General features: G+C 38.9%; 1 protein-coding gene across 3 annotated transcripts in view; it reads right to left on the bottom strand.

Annotated features, from left to right (window-relative positions):
- The window catches only part of SHOC2 (SHOC2 leucine rich repeat scaffold protein), a 67,058-nt gene that overhangs the window by 30,104 nt on the left and 19,693 nt on the right, over positions 1-17,261 (bottom strand). For all 3 annotated transcript variants that reach the window (XM_032116178.1, XM_032116179.1, XM_032116180.1), the window contains one exon: positions 11,890-12,824. In XM_032116178.1, the coding sequence (XP_031972069.1) occupies positions 11,890-12,592 (703 nt within the window). In that variant the 5' untranslated portion in view covers positions 12,593-12,824. The remainder of the gene's footprint in view (positions 1-11,889; positions 12,825-17,261) is intronic.

The raw sequence follows: 17,261 nt of genomic DNA on the forward strand, positions 1-17,261 counted from the left end.
TGACTTATGGCAAAAAAATCTTACACCCAGTATGCTTAACAAGGTGAAAAACATTTGGGTGATGTGACAGAGACTCAGATCACAGAAGTGAAGAGCATGAACCCAGTCTACTAACTTAAACACTTCATTTGAGATCGAAATGAAAGAAAGTCTCAGAATCATTTCATAACCCTAACAGCACATATATAAAGAGGTTAACTCAGAAACAACAGGTAATTAATCAGAGATAATCACAGAATATTCTGAGGGGGAAAAGACACACAAGGATATAGTCCAGCTCTTAAGCGAATGGCCCACAGGGCGACCGAATCCACGTCCTTGGTGTCATGAGCACCATGCTCTAATCAACTGAGCTAAATGGTGTCATAGGTTAGCAAGCATAGTCCCGGAAGGGATGTCCTTGCTAAGGGGTGCTTACAGTTTCCTCTGGGAACTGATAGAACCTATCAGCTGGCCAGTTTGGATATGGACAATTCTCTAAGCCACTTAAAGTTGTGATCACCTCTGTTATCCACATTTAAGAATAGGCAAACTCCCCCCCAAGCTCTCTCTCGTTTCCGGCGCTGGGACAGGCGGCTGCAGGCCCCGTGTGGGGGCCAGCGGGCCCGGCCAGGCCCTGCTTGGGCCAGGCCGGGCCGGGCCACAGCCATCCTGAAGCCATGGACCTGTTCCAGTCGTGGAACCCCCCCCACTGCCTTGCCGTGGGCAGCCGGAGCAGCTCGGCTCTCCCCCCTCTCCACTGCGATAAGAAAAATTCAACATTCCAGCTGCAAAGCTGCAAGGCCGAGGTGAGATTAACCCTTTTATTGCTGTGAAGAGCTGAAAACCTGAGGGAAGAGAGAGAGGAGATGCTTAAAGCTGAAAGTCTGTTGTGAAGCTATGATATATCAGAGTATCCTGTTGTAATTTCATGAAGATATGGGGGGTGGAGTGTTCAACTCGTGAGCAGAAGCACCTGCGCTGAGATAGGCAGATGCTGACGCAGCTGTAATTTCATGAGAAGTTTGGACAGGGAGAGATGAACCAGATGAGGACTTTTGCTCCAAACGGGAAAGGAGAAAACCTCAGTCCCTAGAGATGAACCAGATGAGGACTTTTGCTCCAAATGGGAAAGGAGAAAACCTCAGTTCCTAGAGATGCTCCCAGAGATAGTCCTAAAGATGAAGATGATGAAGACCCTTTGCTCCCAGGGAAGGAGAAGGGCCTCTGTTTTTGTTTCTGAACGGCTCAACCTTAAAATTGTACCCCAAAAAACTTCAAGAGTGGACCCTCAAAAGCAGTTGCGGGAAAAGCTGCAAGTCGGGGGAAAGGACTCACACGCAGGCAGAGAGACTCCTCTTCCTAAATGGACTGAACAATATTTGGAAGTGGGCAGCTGTCTCGTTGTGATAATGGTTTCATAGCATGAGCAAGAAGAGACTTCTCTTTCTAAATGGACTGAACAAGGTTATTATGGAAGTGGTAAACAGACTGAACATCTTAAGGGTTGTCTTTGAACATTGTCAGTGGGAGAAGGGAGGAAGGTGGGAGGAGGAAGAGAGTTCTGAAGGTGGTATAATTTTTTTTTTTTCTTCTTTTAGGTCTGTTAATAAACTTCTTTATATTCTTTCAAGTTTGGTGCCTGTTTTGCATTTCTCCTAATTCTTATCTCACAGCAGATAAACAGTAATGAGTATTTTGGACCAAACCACTACACTAAATTGGTGTTTCCGCCCGGTTACAAACCCAACCCGCGACAAATGGTTTTTTACATCTTCACATGCAAAGGCATACAGAGGACCAGCTGTGGCATGAGAACTAAAATATGGGGTGTTCAAGTATGTGTGAGACCAGACACAGTGCATAAATTGAAAGGCTCTTCAGAGCACCTCACAGACTGAAGGCTGTTACTGCATGTGGGGCTTGAACACCTACGATGAGGTAAAAGGAAGAGCAACTAGGGATGGTAAGAGTTGCTATGGAATCTTTAGGGAAGGGGAAAGAGAGGAATCAAGGTAGCTCAGAAGGACAAGTGTAGGAAAATAGAGGAATAATGAAATAAAAGGGTCCAGTCCCTTACAAACTAATGCTGGTCATGTCCTGTGGCCCACCAGCACCACCTGCCCTGTCTTTTCTTTAAGCTCTATTTTCCTGGGTGAGAAGCTCTCTGTTCTGAGGTCTGAGTACCAGCAACAGTGTAGTTAATGTGACCAGTACTACTGAACACATCCCAGGCCGTGGGATGAGAAGGGCTCTGGACACGGCGAGCGCGGCCACCCAAGCAGCAGCCACACACCAAGGGTAGCTCCTTACCCTGCTGAGTGACTGCACTAAACTACCCATGAATGGCCACACTGTGCACAGCACTGCTCACAACAGCAGCTCTGTCAGGAGTTACACCAGCACAAACACATGGCATAAACAGTGAACACAACAAATAATGATCTGTAACTACAAAGAGGCCAAACTGGAGGCCATCTGCATAATGCTCTTCCCAGGAGCTGATGTTTCAGTGAGTGAAAGTGTTCTTCTTATTGTCTGAACAGCAGCAGTTGTACTGAGAAAATGCTTTAAAAAAAAAAAAAAAGAAAAGAAAAGAAAAATAAGTTTCACCAAGATAGAACTGAAATCTGGCATTTTTGCTTTGCCAGGGTAAGAAGGATATGTCAAAATCAGAAAGAAAGTTTTCCTAAAGGAAAGATTTGTTCAGGTACAAAAAGAAACATGTCTAATGAGTAAGGAGCTCATGATCTTATTCATAGTAACAGAATCCACATTTGCAATTTTTTGGTGTACTACATAAAATTTGCTGAAACACATTTTTATCTTGATTTAACAGAAAGAAGTCAGCTAGAAATGTGCTGCAGATCAAAATCAACCTTAACCAGAAAGCAGTTTCCTGAAGAAAAACCCATTCCTTTTCATCATGTGGACAACTCCAGCATCACTTCACTAAAATACTGTTCAAACACCCAAAATCACTACAATAAGGCAAGCACTACTTTAGGGAAATACTAAACACAGGCAAAATGAACTAACTCTTTTTGCCACAAGTAATGTCCAAATCAGACAAGTTCTAAGCTCACAGCAGTGAATAAAGGATTCTCTATGGACTACTTGCAACTGTTTTGAAGGGATAAGCACCCTCACAACAATTAAAAAGTAAACTGGTAAGGTGTTAGGGGTTTGGAGTTAGATGTTTTTGGGGGGGGAGAGGTTTTTTGCCTTTTTTTGTTTGTTTTTTACTATATTGCACTGTGATTGCAAAGGAAAAAAAGGCAATTAAAGCTCAAAGTCTGCCAAGAAAGCAGACAGGAATTGCATGTACTAGCTGGCTTGACAATAAAAGATTTTAAAGTAGGAGCAATGCCCATTTGAAAAACATAAAACAGCTTCTCTATAAATAACCTTCACAAAACAGTCAGTTACACCCTAGTGGGTAGTTTTTAAACATTTGTATTTTAAAAGGCTCTAAAAAAATCACACAATTCACATGCATTTTTCAGAGAAGTTACTTTGTGAAGACTCCAACCACCTTCCATTTAAAAAAAATTTTTAAAATAAACATCTAAGTATTCACCTCAACAATCCTTAAAAAAGGTGGGGTGAGGAATCACCTCACTGTTGTTCTCATACACACAAAGAATAAATGTTATAGCATGACAAAGCTAAATATACCTGCTTTAAAAAAACCCAGCACAATGAAATGACTAATATTTTCAGCATAATGAGACAGAATTATAGTCCTATTTCATGGCCAACTTTGAAAGCCTGTTATGACAGGAAGGCCAGGTAATATGCTCTGACTTACAAAACTCTGGAAGCTCTTTTTGGCCATTTTAAATGTAAAATACATCTTCATCAAAAAATACTGGAATACACACAAATTAACAGTTGGAGAGAGTATATAGGTCAATAGCAAAGAGGTTTCAGAGTCTCCAATCACTAATTCAGTCAGTGGGCACCCCTCTTGGATGGCAAACACAATTTGTAATGTAGCCTGTTTTCCACCGGATTAACAATGGGCCTGCCCATGCTTAAGGAGATTGGAAATTATGAAATCTTTCACAACATGATAAATGCTAGGCCAGATGACACAGCAAGAGGATCAAGACTCTTATTGAAAGTAGAAGGAAGAGGAGAATGCAAATATTAGTGGGACTTCAGGCTGATGTGTCAGAACATTGGTCATAAGCTAATTTGTAAGTATTAATTATCCAAAATCAGCAATGCTGGGAACAAGTTAGAAACAGCTCCCATAACTTTCGTAGTTATTCATCTTTCACTTGGTTCTCTGCTGGGAAAGGAAAAAAAAAAAAGGAAAAAGAGTTTTAAGTCTATAAAAACTCTTTCGGACAAGTGTCCTGATTTTAGAAAAAAAAATTTTAAACAATTTTACAGTTTTGGAATCTTTTGCCTCTCTATGAGATCCGAGTACATCACTGTGACAGACAGTCTGAGTTCTTTGCGCAGCATTACCAACTGCCAAAAGAACAGGTAAGCAGTCAGAGCTACTCTGAATTATTACTGCACAACTGTAACTTACATGGAAGAGTTACTGAGGAGAAAATGCAATTTTAATATGGTAACGAGTGACTTACCTACAAAAGCTAAAATACTCATATAAGTAAGAAATAAGCACAGTAATATTATTCACAATTTGCAGAATGCACACCAGGATCTAGTTGTGGGAACCACTCAAAAGCATAGAAGTTACACTCAGCTGAAAAATAAGACCCAAAATCTGCTCTAAAACAAGCTTCAACAAGACACAACAGCAAACACTTTTTATTTATTGCTTATAATTGAAAGCAACAAATATAAATAAAATTAAAAACATGTTCAAACAACATCTCAAATACGAGAAATGTAGAAAAAAGTCTTAGCAAGGGCTCAAGGCAAGATTTGAGGTGGACAGTAGAACCTCATTTGAGTGCCAAGACAAAGGCAAAGCCTTGCACCTAGCAGGGAATAACCCTGTAAAAAGGTACAACCTTGCACCAGGAGGTGAGAAACAGCTCTGCAGGGAAGGACCAGGGGTCCTGGTGATGCTGAACCTGGAGTAACACCTAGATCCTGTCCATTTTGAGTGTGGAACAAGCTCTCTAATAAGAAAGGCCCACCATCTCCCAGGCTACATTAGCAAGGGCAGCCTGAGGGAAGCCATTTTTTCCCTCTGTTCAGTACTTTTAAAAGTATTCAAACAGTTAAAATAATTGCAGCATTGATTAAAAAAAAAAAAACACGGGACTTCTAACAAGCTGTCGGTATTTACTGGAATTACACTTGGGGCATCATCCTAGTAAGCTCTGCGAGTAGATGAAAAAGGCAGGACTACTTTATCATTATCCTAAAGCCAGTCTGAAGAAAATGTAATCAGGAGGAATTTGAGTAGCTGACAAGACAAAACTGCATCCCCACAACAGCTTTCACAGGAATCAGAACCCAGATACTAAAGCTGAAGCTGGTCAAAAGGAGTTCTACACTTCTCCTGCAGCTCAAGAAAACCACCAGAACTGGCTCAAATAAGCAGTTACCTCTGACTTCTAGAGAGCAACATACATGCATCAATGCCTATACTTATTCCACTCCTGTTCAAAACTTCATGCTTTTATCACATTAAAATACAAATGTATAAAAATATTCTCAACCACTGTTTGCAGACATTACCACACCAATTAAGCCCAGAAACACAACTTTTTTTCCTTCAAATTGATGAAACAGAGGAAGGTGTTCTTAGATACAAATAATGTAAATAAATATTTCTCTGTACTGTCAGTTCTACTTAAAAAAAAAAGGGAAATGAAATTCAGAGCATCACTGAAAAGCTTTGTAACTAACAAGTCGTTTAATAAGGAGGCACCACATTCAGCACGGAGTCAGTAGACCTGAACTAACGTGGCTGCACACATCTGGTCCACTGTCTATACAGCTGAAAACAAAACAGGTGCAAGTGTTATGAAAAAGAGTTTCGTAGCAGTGAAGAAACCACAAATGATCTAAATATTGGGTAGATGGGGGAAGAGAAGAACAGAAGAGAGTCTCAAAGACATTCCTGGTCTGGTATAGGCAGATTCCCAGAATTACATTCTAAAAATATTTCCCTTGCAGAACAGCTCTGACCAGATTCTCCCCAGAAAAAGAGTTGCATTCACAGACAGAAAACACAATATTTGGAGTCTCAAGAAACTTGCAGAAACTATGTAAATGTAATTTCAACCACGTTGACAGTATTATTTCTATTTGAGTTGTGTGTGCTAACACGACAAAAATATTCAAAACCAGTATAAGATGCAACCTTGTCTTTACAAAGAAAATATTATCAACTTGATTGTGCAAAACAATTCCTTCAACACAACATGGAGGAATGCAATAAAACTCCAAATACAAGAAATGCAAAAGGCTTGCTTAAGTAACAGCCTGAAAACTGAAACAGTTGCTTGGCCTCATCCCAAAACAATTCCTCTGGTTTTCATCCTTCTCATGCTGAATGCCTGACTCACCAAAGCATTCACATTCTTCCATTCTAATCTTCAACTTTTTGATCTCAGTGGAATAGCCAATTTACCAGATAAGGAGATGAAGCTGGTGTCCACCTTGAGAACTTGTCCCCACAATCATCCCTCCAGACTGTCTTTTGGCAAAGTTTTCACTTGGAAACCTTTTTGTTAAGTTTTTATTTCATGGATGCCACCAGAAATTGAATAGCCAGGTGAACAGGTAAGTGCTGCCTTGCACTTGGTGTGTGCATGTGTGTGTGTATATATGAGCATATATATATGTATATATATATATATTTTTTTTTTTTTTTTTTTCAACATCTGCGTAACAGCGACCTTTATGGTCAGGAACAACATTCAAAGCAAACTTGTGGACCTTGCTAAAGATGAAAGGCTTTTACAGGAGTTTAAAGGAAAAAAATAGCCAAGCCTTTGGAAGAGGACTGTACTGAGAATTACTGAAGAAACAAGCTGCACCAGCCTCAGGAAATCCCTGATACGAAAATAGCTGGATGTGGGCAAGGAGTCAGGTTAAGCCTCATATATAAACTTACTCTGTTTCTATGCACATGTTTGCCTAGGGCTAGAGTCAGAACCAGGATACTGGGCAAGATGCACTCTGAAACGATTTATTACCACTGTTGGGTAGGATGCAATTTGTAAGAAAGTCTGGGCTCACAAAGAACGACACAGAGCAGCTTTGCCATCAAGAAACTTCCGTCAGTGGATTCTCACCACTATACGTAAAAACATTACACATTACCTTGTTTCAGGAAGGTGTGGCTGAGCTAGTGGACCAGGACTCCAATGAGCTACACCAGGTTTTGTGGTACAAGACATGGAGAGCAGTGGGGAAATGGAGAAAAATATTCTGAAAACATAATCTGATGAATTTTCAATGGCTGTCTGCAGACAGTAATCCACCCTTCCTCACAGCACTTGCAGTGCACTTGACAGGCTTATATACAACAAGAGCAATCCCACTGAGAGGCTTCACAGTGAGCTGCAGTGAGCCCAGCAGATCCCACAGCTCAGTGTGGGCCAAGCACGGTCCCGCTCTCCCTGTTCCAGTTCATGCTCTCCCACTCCTCCTCCCACACCAGTTCCAGGCTGATCTGAAACTACACTGATTTCAACCACCTAAAGTAACAGACAACAAAAGCAGCAGCTGGGAAGCTGCCAAGAGGGGAGTGGATACTGCCACTTTCAGTATCATGAAGCTGTTATACATCAGCACGTCCATTTCATGAAAACTCCCACTATTTCACCTGCAGAGCTTTTGGCTAAACATGAAAAAAACCAAACCAAAACAAAGTATTTGAGTATTTTTATGTCTTAGTCAAACAAATATGATTATATTTGAAAATACAACAATGCATACCAAGACCTCAGCTTATTACGCAGTCAACTGAAGTAATTTCAAATTGCATTAAAAATGTAGAAGCAATATAGATGTTGTCAGGAAAGTGTTAAGAGAAGTCTGATAAATGACTAGCAGAAATTATTTAGTATGTACCTACCTACAATACAGCTTACCTATAATAAAACAACTGATGCAATGGAATGAGAGGTGCTTAATTCTGGGGGGAAAAAAAAGACCAGAAACACACATGTCTGTTTACTAACTATAGATAATAACACTTCCTCTTTCTCACTAAAATGTCTGTTTTAAATGCAAAGCAACTTTTCCTCAAGTGTAGTCACCAACTTTGTGTTATTTAACTACTAAAGACAGTTGAAAGTCCAAAACGGAACCAAACTTTAGCTGGTTTCCTAGCAGCTCAGAGCTGGCAGGTTCACCTCTTCCAGGTTTTCCTCAAGACAACAAACACCTTAAACAGGTCAGTCATTACCTTAAACAGGTGAGTCATAAGGTAGTTTCCAGGACCACCTGAGAACAAATGTAGGCAACAGAGGGAAAGTGTTGCATCTAAGACAATGGAACATTACTGGCACAAAAACCAACTACTCAAAAACATAGTGGGTGTTAGAAAAAAAGGTCTCAATTATCAGAGCACTTAAAAGTCCCTACATTCAATTTATTTCAATGAGAGTAGAAGGAAAATAAACTTTATTTTATAAGGCTGGAGACCAAAGATTCCTAGAAAAGTAATTAAATGGGATGATTGCTTACAAATCAGGTGACCCTTTATTTTAAAGCATCAAGATCCTAAAGTTGGAAAGCCGTTTATTCTTATACAAAACTGCAATTTTTTGTTTAGTAACAGTGAAAGCCATCACAAGTCTGTAGCAAAAGGGTAAGGCTTTAATGCTATCCCTCCTTGAGGGAACAATAGCAACATTTTTCAAACTGAAGCCTGGATCTTTAATTTTCTTTTTGTCCAGGCCAACCTTTTGTAGCACATCTCCCTCCAAAGGACAAAGTAAAGAAAACCTCGGATTCTTTGCACAGTGCGCACCAGATCAGCAACATGAGCACATCATAGTTAACTGCTGCAAGACTCTTCCTCTCTGGACAAGTCAGCGGGTTACATAAGCTTTGAATTTTTAAAAATATGAACAAGCACACTAGCATGCCATTGTGAGCCTTAGGCCTTAGAACAATGGGGCATTTTTAAAAAGAATTTGAAATGCTCTGCATGATATTGCTTTGTAAAAAGATAATGGCTTCATTTTACTTCGTGCTCTGCAGCAACAAAAATTTCTGTGTTATTTACAAGGTGATAATGTAAGTGCTTGCTAGTTTATAGTATTTAGATACTGTCCTATAAAACATGAAAGGGATTAAAAGAATCGAGACTTAAAAGGGAAGGGTTTTTTTTAACATGCATGTGAAATGTAGAGAAACAGAAATTCCACTGGAAAGTCAGAAATACAGTTCCCAGTAGTTTCATTTTTCAGCTGTGTTTTGAACTCGAGTATTTCATCAAAAAAAAGTAACGTGAAAGTGAGTGACTAGAAATCAGTTGCAGAAGTTAAACTATCTTATCTGGTTTTACTCTGATGAAAAACATTTTCAAATGCTTGTTCTATGTGTTTTGGCAGTTTAAATTATTTGTGTTACTTAAACACCAATTAATTTTATTTTTCAGCCAATTCAATTTCAGGCAACCTAGTCTGAGAAATTTACTTTGAATAAAAGAGGATGCTGTTGAACATCACAATTTCCCTTTGAAATTCTTCGTAAGAGTGACAGTTGTCTTGCATTTGTGCTTCTGAAAGGCCTTCCACAAAGAAGTGCTGACCCATAACAAGGAACATGAGTATTATCACAATACAAATACAGGGAGGACTAACTGCTGGGTACAGAGGCAGAAGTAAAGTAGTTAATGTTCTCAAGCTAGGGTTTGGTAGAGAACTGAGAACAGTGCCTGTACACTTATCAAGACAATAAAAAAAAATAAAGAAGAAAGAAACAAGTCACATGTTCATGACACAAGTACCTACTAATTTTCCCATGAAGCAGTTACACATGATCTCTTTCAAGACTACTGTGAACAAACACAGATATTACATACTTTATGTAAACCACATTCAACAAACAAAAGAAACAAAGAGGGGTCCAGCAACAGCAATATCTGCAGTGTAAAACACACCTAGGAGAAGTTTCTAAAGCACGACTCCAAACATTAGAATGCAACACCTCACAGAAGATTTTCTTCACACACTACTAGTATTACCTTAAATTTATGCAGCACTATCCCCAGTTGAACCTCAGAAGATTGCTCCTTGCTAGATTATACCTAATAACTGAGCCACAAACAGAACCAGGTACAATACTGACAATTGTATAAGAGCTCAACCAGCTAAATTGGCCACAGTTTCTTCAATGAATGTAGAAACACGCAGTATGCTGGGTTTTCTGTAAACACCAGCCCCATGGTTTCCAGTGTGATTTGTTGATTGGTAAAAAATTCAACAAGGTTGTTGAACTTAAACTGAAGTGTCAAAATAGGTGAAAATTGTAATTCCTTCGTTCTCCCAGGGGAAATTCAAGGGATTGCTGAGATGCTCATGACAACTCAAAAACCATGTGGATCAGAAAACATCAACCATTTCATTCCTGCCTAGCAAAAGGTATTCCTGTGGCTCCAGCAGAATCCATCCCCAGCAACACCAACAGCTGGAAGCACCACTGCATTTCTTCACTCCTGTTACCCCGGACAAAGCTCTCTGTACAGGACATTGCTGGTAACTGGATTAGCAGTTTCAGGCATGTCCAGTAGTTCCTGCCATCAAGAACACATTATCTTACGTATCTTTCGTATCAACATGCAAGATAAAGAGCAAACACTGCTGGCTTGAGAAAGATCTGTCAGGTATACAAAGAGCATTTCCCAAGCTTTGCAAAATTATTGACCAGAGTGGCCACTTCAGTAGCAACACACTCACTCACTGGCTTGGACAACAGGAGAAAGTCTCACAGTAGCTTTTGGAAACAGGGCATGGAATTATTACTCACAGTGTTACGAGGGCTTTCACAAGGTTTTTTTTCACACTTGAAGAAAGTCAAAGCAATTTCTTAATTCTGTGACGTTTATGTTCCCCCACCTCCAAAAAGGGCTAAACTATGCTTGCATTTTAAAAACTGGTGATAGAAAAGAACTACTGATGAACAGAATCTCACTTTTATGGGGCACACACATTGTTCAAACATTGCTTGAGAACAGTGTTATAAAGACATTTTCCATGAAGCAGAATGCATTAGGAACAACACAGAAGTTTTTGATATACAGCTAGTCCAGGACATTTTTTTTAATAAACCATTTAAATTAATAAGGCACTTTCATACTGTTTCACCATCTTTTGAACTTCTGTGGCAATGTCTGGAAAAACAAACACATTCATTACAAAGTCGTAAGAATCTTCAGCCATGTATACAACATTTGGTCACTTCAGAGTCCATGTATTAATATATTCATGACTTATAAAAGGCAGAGACTTGCACAAATCATTAACCTAGATTATTAACTGTTACAGCACCCAACAGCTTGCTCATGGTAATAGCATGTAGCTACTTATTCCACCCTGTATTACTGTGGTCACACCCCTCTGTAGCATGCCCATAATGTGTTTATAACTTGGAACAGTTCATAAAAGATTTATAAAAAAATCTTAAAATAAAAAATGTCCCTGTATCTCTTTTTTTTTTAAACCATCTGGGCTCTCAACGCACAATATGTGAAAGCACAAAGCAAAGATGAACACAAGATACATCTGATTTTAAGATGACAGATGAAGAAAAAGGGCTTTTTTTGTTTTAAAAAATACACATATATACAAGGTATTGACTGTTCTCAAGCTAACAGTGGAACAATATGATCAAGAACATAATTTTATATAGTTTTAAAGAAGTGCAGTCGCAAAAGTGACAGTTTATGTATAAATAACTGAACTGCAAAGTGAACGTAAAAACAGCATCACACTTTCAGTCAGTACAATCACTTACCAATTTCAGCAGGTAGTTGTTTGATTTTATTCTCTCGTATGCTAAGCATGGTGAGTTTTGACAAGTTTTTGATATCCTTTTCCACAGTAGTTATACGATTAAAGCGTAGGTACAGAGTGGCGAGGGAGTTTAGCCTGTACACCACCGAGGGGATTTCTCTCAGTTTGTTATGCCGCAGGTCAAGCATGCGCAGTTTCTTCAAGTTATCAAGAGAGTCAGGCAAACTGGTGAGTGAGTTCTCACTCAGAGCCAGTGTCACCAGGTTCACAAGACAGCCCACCTCTGCCGGTAGGCACTGCAGTTTGTTACTGTATAAATAAAGTTCTGTTAACTGCGTTAGCTCTTTGATAGCTGATGGAAGCAAGTGTATAGACCTCTTGGACAAGTCCAAGCGCATAGAATTCTCTTCCCGGCATTTATTTAGCTCTTTGATCACTTCAGCATTGCTGGATTTTTTGCGAGTACCTGTGGCAGGATTAGGTCTTTTTATCGTATTGTCCACTGAAAAAGCTACCCCAGGCTGCGTGCTACTGGAGTCCTTCTTTCCATCTTTGGCATCTTTCCCTTTGGTCTTAGGCTCCTTTTCTTTGCTCTCTTTCCCAAATCCTCCAGAGGCCTTGGCCTCTTTCTCCCTTTCTTTTGATGATTGGACTTTTGGATCCTTCTCTTTACAGTCCTTTTCTTTTCCTAGATTACTACTCATGGTGACTCAACGTTCAGCAAGCACTGCATGAAATCTGTTTCTGAAGTCCACAAGAACAATTTAATGCTGAGGCAACAAGGATCCTTAAAACACACAAGTGTTGAACCCAGGGAGGAGCTTCAGAGGTGTGGCACCCATTTGCTACATATTGGTTCTGAAGGCACTCTTTCCTAATCCTACTATCAGGAGACTCAGCTGTAGAGATTGGGTCAAATGCTCCGTATCAGTATTTCTGGAACACAGAGAGAAGAGAAGCCAAAGTTAGTGTAAATATAAAACTTCCAGTTCAATATTGAGTGTTTCTACATCAAGCCTGTGCTCGCTAACTCAGGTTAATGATTCGTCCTTCGGTTCAAATGTCAGTGAAAAACCCAAGACTAAACCAAAAATACTACACATATTGCTCACAAGACCCACTGTGGTACAAGAACTGTACTAATTAGTATAGTTAGGGAAGAAAAATTACAATTCTTAAACATAATACTGCCTTTGGTACTACATTTGAGACACCATCTTACGTCTTACCTAGTTCTTAGCATAACCCTCTGGTCATCAAAATGAATATTCTCTCTTCTCTCAATGCCCAATCAGCCAATAAATATCTGCTATAATTTTAAGTGTCTGCCTCTTCAAACAAACCTGTACAGGCTTATTCTTTCAGCACAAAAGAATCTCAGCTCGATCTACAGTGAAATCTAATATGCTACAGTAACACAAACACTTTGCCTTGAGATCTCTCTCCTGACCAGCTCTGAACCGCAGGTCTCTGCTTTTAATGTGGAGCAGAACATTCTCACCAGCTTCACATCCTTTGAAGAACCAAGCACAAGGATTCTTAAAATAAACCTATCAAAAAGTCAGCTGAAAGCCCAGAAGAAATAATATATTATGCTTCAAGAAAAGCAAAATTACCAACAAATTTCTCTTGGGAGTAGGACACAATATATCTTTACCTTATCTTGATTTTTCCCCCTCAATGACTAAAATGCAGCCTAGTAAGTGAACAGATGTCTGAAACCTATAAAGCCCCATTTTTACAAAATCATCATGCATCATGGAAAGTAGCTTTTCTTCATGTTTCAATTCAAAACACACGACATACTCAAGAACTTCATGACTCTGAATACTCTGAAGAGGTTTTTGAATGTAATTTGTGGAAGAGAAATAAACAATCAATGGCAACAATAATTTCATGTCTGCACATTAGTCCACCTTTTAGCTTTGATATGCAGCATCCATGACTAAAGAAAGGTCCTTTGTTTCACAGCCACCTTGTTTAAATACTCTTAAAACATCCACAGGAGCTGTGTCACTGTCCTTGCATTCCAGCTTCTGCATAAGTTCATAAAGCTTGTAATCAAAATCAATTAAATAATATTTTGCATACTTAAGCCATCAGCAAGTACTATAAATACAAACATTTTTTAGCAAAGCCCAAGTAACCATTTTTAATTGTGGTCATGTTGTGTATGCTTACCTTCAAATATAAACATGGACATGGAGAACACAAAGCTGCACACTTTGCTCCATAGATATATATTCATTCATATTTTTTTTAAAAGGTAAAGAAAATCTATTTAAAGACGATCCAAAGGACAAGGCACTTTACCCCAGCTGCAAATCAAGCTGTTTAGTAACAATTTCTTTCGAGTAACAAGCTCAAAAGAGAACCTGCCTCAGGAGGTGCCTTCCAGTCCTTCACCCTGATTCATTACTGCTACAGCATCACCAAGTGTGCTACAAACACCGTAATATCAAAAAACAAAAAATGAACGCCAAACAATCAAAGAAAACCAAAGAAAAATAAAAGAAAAAAAAACCACACAAAAAAATCCCAACATTGCCTCCAGTTTCTGTGTTCTGGACAACTTTGTCGTATTGGACCATGGCTGAATGCTAGGAGCAGCAAGCAAAAACAGTTTTTAACTTGGAAATTTTCTGCACTGTTGAGTTTTCTAAAGCAGCACAAGCCAGTTCTTTACTGTATCCTTAAGATTTCCACATGGCTTTTACACCATCCATTAACTTGACCTATCCTCAAGATTACTAACCTCACTAGATTATATTTAAACCTTCTCAGCAATGTATAATCCACATGCTTGTAAACCGCCAGTAACAGGAAATGTAATGACTCCCAATGCAAAAACACAGCTGAGTAAAGGGTGGGAGCCTGAAACGCTTGACAACACATTTTCATCATGAAAAAGTAACACAAAGAATCAAGAACAAACACAGTTTCTGAATTCCGATAATACACAGAACACAGACGGGCAGCAGTGCCAGAACAGCCACTGCTCCTCATCGAGGCCCTGAAGTGTGAAATACTCAAAGGGCTGCTGCTCTCTTGAGCTTTCATTTTAATCAAATTTAGGACCCACCAAGAGATTTGTTTCATTTCTTATGCACACAGCAGCTGGAGGAGGTTTAGAAAGAGCCTCAGAAAGGAAAGACTGCTGGAGATTAGCACTGCTGAAAGCAGCTCGGCAGTGCAAGTGCTCCAAATAATCTGCACGCATTTCACTGTCTTTGTTAGCAATAACTTTAATTGTACCTAAAAAGAAGTTAAATGCTCAACTTCACGTAAGTTGCTCTACATGATCTCTATTGAAGATCATTCAAGCTGATGGAGCTACTCACATACATCAAGTCAAACATGTATGTAAACTTTTGGGCATGAGTATAATTACACATACTACAGAGGAAGCTAAATATGTTTCAAAAGGTTATTCATATTTTTCAAGCCCTTCTAGTTAAAGGACAAGAGTCACCATCAATTCTAAACTACAGGCAAACAAGCATTCATTGTATCTCAGAAGGAGAGCTTCTTTTAGAGATATTTTTAGCAAAAGGAAATTCAGTGAAATTAGCTAGTTCTGCCAACTACTTCCATTTTCCAATGCTGTTCAAACCGACTTCCTGTCAGTATTAATTGACATAAAAACATTTAACTATTATGTCCAGCAGAACTTGGAAAATTTAATAAGACTCTTGCTTGGCACAGTATGTGAGGGAAAAAAACTTTCAGAGAAGTTCAGGAAAATAATCTCTTCCCTGTTCCGAATATTATTTTCTTTTAAGTAAAATATTTGTAAATAGCTATAAATAACCAACTTCAGAGCTTTGATTCACTCCTCCTGATGCCTGGTGAACATAACCCAGATGTATTTAGTTTTTTCTGTCAACTCTAACTGATGAAAATTCAGAAACAGAAGCAACTTCAGCCTAAACTGTATCACCTTCCTTACTGCCTGGAAAAGAGTAACATATCGACCTGGTATATTTTAATGATTTTTTTTTTTTTTTAAATATGTACAAGTAATTGAAAAGAGTTCAGTTTTTCTGACAAATACAATCTAAAACATTTATGCAATAAATGCTTTATTAGAAGTGTGGTAATGTAGGAACATTCTGCAATTCTAGGAATAACTCTAAACTAATCACTGCAATTTGGCAATATAAATATACCGATGTTTCCTGGTCACTATCTAATACAGTACGAGGCTTGAGATAAAGGATTTCAGCCAACTGCTATTCAAATAAGGCTGTAAAAGCCTTAACTGTCTCCTACCCACTACAGCAAAGCAGTGGGACCCCCCAGAAAAGGCTGCTCCCTGAATTACTCCCAGCAGTCCTTCACTTCCCAGAGGATGCGTTCAAGTGTCTTGTGACTCGCAAGTATATGAAAGTTTCCTGTGAGTTCAGAGACACGGCTTGAAAAAGAAATCGTTAAACGAAATAAAAAAGTCTCCCACAGCTGAAACATTTCCCTCTCAAGTGATGAGGCTAACCAACAGTGGTCTTCTCTGCCAAAGGAAAATCATCGTGGCACGTCATCTTACAAAATGGTCACTTTACAGCTCCACCTAAACCCTCACTGGTTCCCTTTCTGTGTTTCAGTAGCCAAACCAGGCACTTCAAACCATGAACATTGCTAATATTCCAAGCATGTAATATCTAAGGCATCATTTTCACTAAAGTGTAACACATTACACTCAATGGAAACAGCAATGTAGCTGGAGACACACAGGCCGGCATTTGAAAAGAAAATTTTTTACTACATGTATAACTTTGTATCACAATAGGAATGATTTTTCTCTTTGTTCTGTGATCATAATAAACTTAACCCACACCACAGCTAGGGCTTCTCAACCTAAATAACAGCATAAGATCATTCCGAATATTAAACATGTTGAAGAAATAAAGAATCAGATCATATTTGACCCTCCGGAGTAAGCAGACAATTATTCTACTACAAAATAAAAAATAAAATATTTTGAGATTGCAGTTCTGATCTAGGTGTTTCTGATTAGTCAGCCCTAAGTGATTCTTACTGACAAGGCAGAGTTCAAATGCGATCTGGTAATTGCAGCAACACCTCTTCACAAACAAATACACACTAAAGAAAAAAAAAATCCTACCCTGTTAAAAGTATTTACCTTTTAATTAGAGCAGCATGGGACAGATCAAAAACATTTCATATTCCACTACACCACAAAGATGAACACATCAATAAGCAATGGATGAAATTTAAAGCTTAGACCAAGTGGCTGCAATGAATTTCCATTCTCAATACCACATATGCAAAAAAAAATTTAAAAACCAACCCAAAAAAACCCCAACCACCATAGTCACTACTTTCATTTGGAAACCCAAATAGCTTAAGCCAACA

Source organism: Corvus moneduloides, chromosome 8, assembly GCF_009650955.1.
Source record: "Corvus moneduloides isolate bCorMon1 chromosome 8, bCorMon1.pri, whole genome shotgun sequence".
NCBI lineage: Eukaryota > Metazoa > Chordata > Aves > Passeriformes > Corvidae > Corvus > Corvus moneduloides.